Source organism: Pediculus humanus, genomic scaffold (genome assembly GCF_000006295.1).
Source record: "Pediculus humanus corporis 1103172108185 genomic scaffold, whole genome shotgun sequence".
Classification (NCBI taxonomy): domain Eukaryota; kingdom Metazoa; phylum Arthropoda; class Insecta; order Psocodea; family Pediculidae; genus Pediculus; species Pediculus humanus.
The window spans coordinates 81,525-91,871 of NW_002987755.1; the positions used below are offsets into that span (position 1 = coordinate 81,525).

The 10,347-nt window shown below is 32.3% G+C and overlaps 2 protein-coding genes across 2 annotated transcripts; one reads left to right on the top strand and one right to left on the bottom strand.

Annotated features, from left to right (window-relative positions):
• Positions 1-1,180: 1,180 nt before the first annotated feature.
• On the bottom strand, positions 1,181-4,687 carry Phum_PHUM417330 (reverse transcriptase, putative; the record flags this gene model as incomplete). Its single annotated transcript, XM_002428988.1, has 1 exon — positions 1,181-4,687. The coding sequence occupies one exon, from the start codon at positions 4,685-4,687 to the stop codon at positions 1,181-1,183; it is 3,507 nt and encodes a 1,168-aa protein (XP_002429033.1).
• Positions 4,688-7,932: 3,245 nt separating this feature from the next.
• Phum_PHUM417340 (uncharacterized protein) lies at positions 7,933-8,362 on the top strand (the record flags this gene model as incomplete). Its single annotated transcript, XM_002428989.1, has 2 exons — positions 7,933-8,133; positions 8,345-8,362. The coding sequence occupies 2 exons, from the start codon at positions 7,933-7,935 to the stop codon at positions 8,360-8,362; spliced, it is 219 nt and encodes a 72-aa protein (XP_002429034.1).
• Positions 8,363-10,347: the final 1,985 nt, after the last annotated feature.

A 10,347-nucleotide genomic window follows, 5' to 3' on the forward strand; every position in this document is an offset into this window, starting at 1 on the left:
ACCGAGAAGAAAAAGTAACAACAACAAAAAATTACCAATTTTAGAAAATGAGGTTTTTTCTTTTAATGAGGAAAAAAAAAATCATCATCATCATCATCATCATTATTATCATTTCCAAAAAAAAAAAAATGACGTAAAAAAAAACGGTAAAACGGAAATAATAATTATTTAAATTTCCTTCGAATATGATCGATAATTATTCGATTCGCAATCGAATAAACAAAAATAATTGGAAATACCCCCCCCCCCAAAAAAAAATATTATTCTTACGACAACAACAACAACAACAACAACCAAATACACATTCTACGGGATAAATGATTCGAAACGTTTAAAACAAACAAACAAACAAACGACGAGTTCATTAAAGAAAAAAAAAACCACGGAAGTTTTTTTTTTTTTTAATTTTTTTTTGGAAATGGAATCATCATCATCATCATCATCATCATCGTTCGAGAGGATATAAATGACTTCCGAACTGAGCACCGAAGAAAAAAAAAAAAAAAAAAAAAAAATTGTTCAATGCTTTACAACTCCTCTTTTCCCCTCCTCCTCCCACCACCACTTCCACCACTCCCTCTTCCTCCCATCAAGCGTAGTACCCCCATCATATCCACGGGGGGAATGAGAGATTGAACGTTCATTCATGATTTCTTCAGGTATTCGAATATTTTTTTTTTTTTTTTTTTTTTTTTTTTATAAAAAAATTTTTCACAACCTAATCGAAACGTGAGCCGCAAATTTTTTCTTACGCTAATGCGCAACAAATGAGATTTATTTATCTTCGAAAAAAAAAAAAAAAAAAAAAAAAAAAAAACAGATACCTGCTTCAAGGTTATCAAATAAAAAGTGATATCTCCTTCGTTTTTGTTGTTCTACGGTAACCCAAACAGTGGAAAGTGATCCATGTGAATGGTAAATACAAGTTTTAACGGTCGCGTGGAAGAAGTTTACGTTCGTTGGTTAAGAGCCAAAAAAAAAAAAATTTTTTTTTCCATTACGGAATCGCCATCGATTGTTGTTGTTGGTACTTATCGTTAACGAATTTCCCTTCATTGTTATTATTATTGTGGTCACTCTTAAACACGACAAGGCTCTTATTTGTCGGGGTTTTTAAGCATTTATCCCAGGTCTCTACCCGATTCCTTAGGGACAAATACTCGAATATCGGTGGTGCTATTTACAATATTTTCCGAAGAATGTGGGCCGTCCCACATAGTGCGATTTCCTGGATGGTTTCTTCTTTTAGGTTCTTCATAATCTTCTTTAAATTTCCTTTTATTGAATTTGGCATGGCTCCCAATGCTCCCACGATGACCGGAATCGTTTCAGTTTTTGTTCCCCACATCCTGGTTATTTCAATTTCCAAATTTCTGTATTTCAGCCTTTTGTCTGCTTCTTTGGCTGTGGTGTTTTTTTCTGCCGGCACGGATACCTCAATTAACTTACACCATTTTTCCCCATTATGCCTGAGTATGATATCCGGTTTGTTAGCTGGCACAGTTCTATCAGTGTGGATTTGTTGATCATATAGAACTGTGCATGGACCTACTGTCGTAACCGGGCTTGGAATGTGGTTGTACCACTCCTTGGGTAATCCATCCATTCCATATTCTCGGCATATATTCCAATGGAGATATTGACATATTTTATTGTGCCTTTCTAAGTATTCATGTTTTGCCAGTATCGGACAACCGGAAATTAAATGATCGATGGTTTCCGATTGTGATTGGCAAATTCGGCACTTGTCATCTTGGCGGACTTTGAGAATTACTTTTTCATAGTTATGGGTCCGCAATGCCTGATCTTGAGCCGCTGTAATAAACGCTTCTGTTTCTATTTTAAGTTTTCCACGTCGTAGCCAATTGTGCGTGCTCTTCTTATTAATATCGTCGGCATTTATTCTTTTTAGGTATTGCCCATGTAATTTTTTCTGTTCCCATTTGCCTTTTAATTTCTTCTGAGATTGGGCTTTGCTATTATAAGTTGCAAGTTGCCCTTCTTCCATTATCTCATTTTCTTTATTTTCTTGGACGATTTGTTTTGCCCTTTTCAGAACTCCTTTTTTTGTAGTTTTTTCTTCTGCATGTATAACTTGGGCTAAAATAGGGTCCTCTTGATGGGATTCTATGTATTTTCCCATTCCAATAATGGCATTCTGGTGTGCCGCTTCTATTTGTCTTAATCCTCTTCCTCCATCTTTCCTGCTGACGTACAATCTATCCACATCAGCCTTTGGATGTAACGCACCATTCATGGTTAATATTTTTCTTGTCCTTCTATCTAGGTGCGTGATTTCTTCTTTCGTCCAGTCTACGAGGCCAAAACTATATTCTATTACAGGAACTGCTAATGTGCCGACGGCGGTTATCTTATTTCTTCCATTCAGTTCCGACTGTAATATAAGCCTCAATCTTTTAAAATATTCTCTCTTCAATCGAGGTTTAATTTCCTTGTTGGCTATCCCAAAATTTTCTTCAATCCCCAGATATTTGTATGATGATCCAGGGTCCAATTCTTTAATAAGTTCTTCTTCGGAGTCTTCTATATTTTGCTTTTGTTTTAACTTTCCTCTGACAATATTTATTCTGGCACATTTCTCTAACCCAAATTTCATGTTGATGTCAGAGGAAAAGGTTTGAACCGTCCGTAACATTTTATTTAACTCCTCTTCATTTTTGGCATAAATTTTTAAGTCATCCATATATAGCATATGGGTAATTTTCCTGCCTCCCGGTACCAACTCATATCCTTGATCCTTGATATTAAGCTGTCTGGATAGAGGAATTAAAGACATGCAAAATAAAAGTGGCGACAATGAATCTCCCTGAAAAATTCCTCTTTTTATAAATATTTTTCTAGAAGAGTATTTTTGCACTTCCAGCTGGGTGCACCAATTTTTCATACTCTTCTCGCAGAACGCTGTAATATTAGGGTCTACTTTATATATTTTCAATGCCTCAATAATCCATTCGTGAGGCACACTATCAAAGGCCTTTTGATAATCAATCCATGCCATGCTTAAATTCTTCCTCTTTTGTTTTGCACTGGCCATGATCAATTTATTTATTAATAAAACCTCCTTGCAGCCGTAAGACCCTTTTCTGCATCCATATTGTTCAGGAGGAAAAATGTTATTTTTTCTTAAATGCCCATAAATCTTTTCAGCAATAATAGCTGTTATTATTTTATACATTGTGGGCAAACAGGTTATCGGCCGAAAATCTTTCGGTTCCGTAGCTCCTGATTTTTTTGGCAGCAAATACGTTTTACCTGTGGTTATCCATTCTGGCATTTCTTGCCGTCCCATTATTAATTTATTTATGGATACCAGTAAATACTTATGGGTACTTGTAAAATTCTTAATCCAGAAGTTTTGTACCCTATCTAATCCGGGACTTTTCCAATTGGCCGTGTTTTTTAGGCATGTTTCTAAATCCGCCATTCTTACATCCGACATTGTTGAAGAAGCAATCCAGGCATGTGCTTCTTTTTCTTTATTCATCCATGTAGAGTTCTTATTTAATGGATGAGATTTTTCCCAAATATTTGACCAAAAGTCTGCCATTTTTTCTACATTTAAGGTGCTGAATCCATTTTGTATGTTCTGCTCTCTAATTGTTCTGTAAAATTTCTTTGGGTCCGATTCAAACAATTTATTTTGTCGCCAAAACTGCTCTCTCTTCTTATATCTTCTTATTCTCTGAGAATAGAGCAATACCTTTTGTTTTAAAGTTTCCATGGTAAGTTCTATATCTTCCATGGTCTTCAATTTATAGATCCTTTTAAGGTGATCCAGTTTCTTTATTGTCCTCTTCTTTAAATTATTATTCTTCTTCATTTCGGATACCAGGGAGATATGTAATCTTATTCTTTCTATTTTTCCCTCTATTCTTTGTATCCATATTGGTGATGTTGACTTTTTTGTTTCCATTCCTTTATGACGAGCTTCTTTTCTTGGCCCAAGTATAATATCTGTGGCAACTACCCCCGCAGCATATATAATTGCATTAATTGTGGTTAAATTAATGTCTACCACTTTTTCTAATACATTTATGAGGGTGTTATCTATAAGATGTAAAACTTCAGTTGCCTTTTTATTTTTGTAAATTTTCCTTAATGGCTCCCTGTTTATTAATGGGCACATCTTTACTTTTTTTATCTCTTCAGTTAGTCTCTCTTCGATGCTCTTCATTTCTGCATCAGTCAACAATTGCTCGTCAGTATCGGTTTTACTCTTGTGGTTAGACTCATTTAATTCTGTTATTATTTGTGCATTATCTCGTATAACATTACTGCACGAAGAGTCTACATTTTTCTTAATTTCTTCTAATTTATCATTTTCAATTTTTTTTGTTTTTATTATATATCTTCTTTGGGCAGCCAACTTCTTCGATGTCATGTCCTTCCTGCTGTTTGGGTTTCTCCCTCTCCAGATTTTAAAGGTGTCACTTTCCGATCCTGAACCAAATTTTTGAGAGTAAAAATAGCACCACATCAATTCTTGAAGGTCTTCCTGAGTCCATCTTATTCGATGGGAACGAGTTGTCTCCTGAACTGGGCTCCGGTGACTAACATCGTTGGAGTGGCCAGGGTCAGAAGCAGTGAAATTCACATTCTCGTCGAGCTGCCTCAGGTCGACAGTAGAACAAGATTTGTTTTGGTTCTTACTTTGTCTTGTTCTCATTTTGCTCTTTTTACCTATATATAAATTTATAAATTCATTCACCTTTATAACAAAACATTTTCTAATTCAGTATTTAGAGTTCACTATTATAAAATTTTTAATTAAACTTATCACTTATGTCTCTTATACTTATAAAAGTCAATTTGCTGTAAATTATGTAAAATATGCTGCAATAAGGCAGAAACAATTTAATGTAAGGTTAAATATTATACAATTAGAACACTAGTTATCAGACAACTGGATTAGACAGAACCAATTTTTTACCCAATTGATATATTAAATCAGATATTACTAACTATCTTATTAACCTATTTTGTTAAGCTATCCCTATTTTCAATGAGTATGGTAGAGATATTTGGCTAGACTATTTAGTTATAATATGCAATTAGACTTCAACTTAAGTTGTATAAGGTTTGTTTAAGTTGTGGTCCCTCAAATGTATAATGCTTTTTCACAATTTTTACATTAGAAACAAATACTAAAAGGCTACTTATTTATAACTTAATTAATTGATCTTGAATCAAATTTACAGGCAATATTACACTATCAAGATTATAAACTAAGCAGTAACAAAACAAACTAATTTAAGGATAAAAGAGATTACATAGACTACACTTAACTGTATGCACAACATACAAATTACAATTCTGTACTATTATTAAGTAGTATAAAAGAAATTGATCTCTGCTAGTGTTAATGTAGATCAAAATGGAGATTTGCATAAAGTATATGGCAAAATATTCTGTATTAAAACAATCAGTAGATTAACACAGGAGTACAGAGATGTTATATCCAGCTATACATTACATTAAACCAATAAATAATAAGTATTTATATTGAACTACCTCTATTCTTATTTAGTATGACAATGATATTTAACTCTTATAAGTAATTCAAAAGATGCAAAATTTATTAAATGAAGTCTGGTTAAAGAGAAATCTGTTGTACCCTTTCACACTAATATCACTTAATATAAAGACTACTACTATACTTTCCTAATTTGATTCAGATTTAAGAAAGGTATTAGTTACACTATGTTATTATTAATAAACTTTACTACAATGAATTAAGTTAGCTTAAGACAAGGCTAAAATAACATACAATCACAAGTTAACACTTAACAATAAGGGTATAGAAATTACACCCTGAAAAAATCATGTATCAACCTATATTATTGTAAAAATATTTTAATTCTTATTTTGTTAAATAAGATAAAGATATAAATAGTCAAATCACTTATAATTAATCAAAGAAATATAAAAAAAATAAAAATAAAAAAAATTTTTTGGTTATGTGTTCAATTTCTTTGTTAGCCTAACGTTTTACAATTGAAATTTAAGTCTTAAAATGAGGTACTTATCCGTTTAACTTATATGTACTAAGGTGCCTTCTAAGGTTTTTTATTGCCCACGCTTCCTTTTGTCACATGGAATCGTTGAACAATTTGTAAATTTAAACTTGAGATAATATAGTTATTACTAAATAATTTAAAAAACTAATTATATCACTGTAAACTAGACTAAATTACAAAACTTTTGATATATAACTTATAAATAAACCCTAAAAAAAAACTATTAAAATTAATTAAAGAAAACGATATGACTAAAAGGCTTGTCAACCATGGAACACCAGCGCCCTCCTTTCTCTTATTATTATTATTATTATTATTATTATTATTCCCCCCTCCCTCTCCTCTCCCCCAATCCCAGTTGAAAAAAAACGCACGGAAAACAAAAAATTTCACCGATTTCACTTTTTTTTTTCTTCTATTTTTTTTTAACGACGTGACGTGATCGCACAAATCATCATCATCATCATCGAAAAAACGGATTTCCCCTCCCCCCTTTTCCCTTTCCCCTTACGTGCGTGACAATTAAACGTATGACGTAACATCGCGCCCATCACGATCACGATCACCACGATGATGATGACACCAATAAAAAAAAAATTTTATTATTGTAATCTTACGTAATTAAAATAACGTATAAAATGAAATAGTAATAATAATAATAATAATAATAAAACTCGCCACCTTGCCAATTCGATCGTGACGTCATAACATACAACATTTTAATAAAAACACGTACGCACATTTATATTTAATAAAAAACAACAACAACAACAAAAACAACGTAAAAAAAAAATTATCATCATCATCATCATCATCATCATTTTTTTTTTTTCTCCATAACGGATCGAATCGACGGTTAATGATAGATTAATAGTTTTTAAGCGATTTATCTCCGTTTCTCTCTCTCTCTCTCTCTCGCACGCACTCCGCGCATTTCGAATCGAATGAATGAAATACAATTTTGGATATATCGGGTTTTGGTTAAATAAGTGAGTGGAAAATGGTTGAATATGACCACGTTGGTTAGTGGCTCTTAATACCTGTTATTCAGTGGACCGTGGACGCTATCTTATTAACTTCTTAAGCTATACTTAAAACTGATATCGTCGTAAAGTGAAAAAAAAAAAAAGCAGAAAACAAAAACAAAAACAAAAAACAAAAAACAAGAAAGAGAAAAAATAAAAAAGAATAGTAATAATAATAATAATCGATATCGGGTATCGAGTTTTTTTTTGTTTTTTTTTGTGCGTGCGAGAGTGCGTGCGTGTGCGTGTGCGCGTTTTTTGTTTTTAAAAAAAATGACAAAAGGAAAAACAACCACGTTGTTACTACTACAATAATCGCGTTATTGATAGTTCTTTTTTCTTTTTTTTTTATGAATGAATCGAATGGTACTTTTTCGTGGGGGAAACAACAACAACAACCACATTATTTTCCTTGATTCGACAAACACCGACAGGAATATATTAAAAGTGAAATATTATGTTCGTAAGTGAATTTTTTTTTTTTTTATTTGAAAAGGGGGGACGGAAAAATCAGTTTTGTTGACGGTGAAAAATTTTTCTTTTTTTTTTTTTTTTGCAATGAGACAAAATTTTATGTTTTTCACGAACAACCCCTCATTGTCGCGCACTTCATCCTCCTCTTATTAAAAAAAAAAAACAAACAAACTCTTTGATTTCGGAAAAGTTTTTCTTTCTAAAAGTGAACGGAAGTAAAAAAAAAAAAAAAAAAGTGCGGAAAATTTCGGAAAACTATGTGAAAAATTTTTCTTTTTTAAAAAGTGATCGAGTGATTATTGATTTCCCACATACGAAAGGGTCGATTTTTTCGAAAATTCTCAAAAATAAAATAAGAGAGAAAGAGGGAAGTAAGGGAAGGAGCCATGTCCGGAATGTTGGCGACTGTGACCGTATTCACGGGATTGGTCACGTTGACGACCACATCCAGAATCCCTCTGGTCGTTTTTCAAAGGTTCGACATACACAGAATATCCGATTTTGAGGATTCCACTTTGTGGCCACTAGAAGAAATACCACCGGCGGATACGAGGCCGTATTCGAACGTGGAACCTAGGATACTATATCAAGTAGGGGTGAGTTTTTTTTTTTTTCTTCTTCTTCTCTTCCTCTTGGAATAAAAATAAGCGTAACCGGAAAAACGTTCGCGGTCCCGTTCGCGCTCCCGAGAGAGAGAGAGAGAAACCTCAGTAATAATAATAATAATGACGCAACGACAAACGCATAATTTTTATTTACTATTTCCTTATCATTTTAATAAACATTGATGATTATATTTATCGTAAGACAATATATAAAAATTAACGTCTTTTTTTTTTTTTTCTTCTTCTGCTTGTTGATAAACGGTATTCGACACATTAAAAAATTCCAAAACATCCGATTTCATTTCCGAGAAAGTGATCATGTTTCTCTATGAATTTATTATATACGTGCGTACATGAATTTTGCACACATAATTCACACTCGGTCAATTCATAGATCGATCGATCAGTCAGTCAGTCATTCACGTCAATCGAAACGGTATTAAAAAATGAATTATACACGCACGCACGCACGCACGCGTACGTAAACATCGATTGATTTTTTTTTTTTTTAACGTAATCATTTTTCGCACCGTACTTCCTTTTTAATTTCTCCATTAATGATTTAAAAAAAAAATTCATTCACAAAACTCGAAAACGGAAATAATGAATTCGATACGTAAGAAGGGGCTACCAACGCATACGAAACGATCGGAATTTTTAAATTTTCGAAAATAAAAAAAAAATCAAATAATAATAATGATAATAATTAAAAATTAAAAACGTAAACAACCGGATCGAGTTGAAATAAAAAAAAAAAAAAATTTTTTTTTTTTTTTCGCTTCCTGAAAACCTTCAATAATAAATAAATGTATCATGATCGCCACAAGCAATTAATCATGTTCATAAAAGTTATATTATTTTCAACAACAACAACAACAAACGCACACGCACATGCACGCACAAACAAACAAACAAACAAAAAATTATATTAAATAAAAAGTTTTCTTCGAGGTTAGGGGGAGGGAGGGGAAAGGGGAAAAAGGTCAAGATTAAATAAAAAAAAAAATCGAAACAATTAAAAATATTTTAGATAAATCATTCAAACCCCCTCCCCCCCTTTTGCATCATCCTCTGGATCATTTTTAAAATTTTCAAACCCGGCAGTTCATTAACTTTATACAAACAAACAGTAATTAATCAGATAAAAAATAATAATAATAATAATAATAATTTGTACGGTCTGTTCGAACGTGTTACGTCTTCCTCGAGGGAGGGAGAGCGAAAGGGATCCGGGGGGGGGGGTTTTAAAAAAGAAATACATAATTAACATTGTTTTTCCTACCCTCCTATCTTCGTACCTAGTTTTTTTTTTTTTTTTTATATTATTATTTCAAACCTCACAATTATCATCATCATCATCATTATCATCATCATCATCATTATCATCATCACCATCATCAACAACATCAACATTATCAGTACTATATATTACCGTTCTCGTGCAATTGGACAACACCGTTTGTCCAATTTTTTTCTTTTTTTTTTTTTCTCTTTATAATTAGCTTTCATTTATTTAAATAATAATAATAATAATAATAATAATAATAATAATAATAATAATAATATTAATTTTCTTACGCACGTAACACGTGTTTCACTACGTTTCAGGTACAAAAAAAAAAAAAAAATTAAGGAAATTATTTTTCATTAAGAAAAAAAAAAAAAAAATTAACAGGAAATTCTTTTTCCTTTTCCCTTTAAAATTTTAGTTAGTCCATTGAAAACAAAAATTCGATATAAAAAAAGAATTATCAATAATAATAATGATGATGATGATGATCATAATGATAATAATAATAAAAACGAGAAAAAAGAAAAAAAAAAAATAACGAAAGTGAAACCCTGAAAACTTTCATGTTCTTAACGTCGAGCTAGCTGTCGCATTATCCATTTTTTCAATCCCCTTAAGTCATCACGTGTTCGTCAGAAATTTTCCAGGTCTCTACCCTAATACCTGAAAGTCGTGGTCCTACCTCTTTCAATAGGTTTTCCTCTTATACCTAAATAACACCAAATCAAACCTTGTAAGCCTTCCGCGAGTCTCCCCCCTTATTCGACGAAAAACGAGTTTGTATCTCACGAACAGGGTTCCATGGTGGGACAAGGCAACATCTGCGAGGGAGTAACCAGGATCAAAAGGAGTAAATATATATACATGGAACCGTCTCAGGTTCACAATAAGAACAAGGTGTGCTCGCGCGCGTG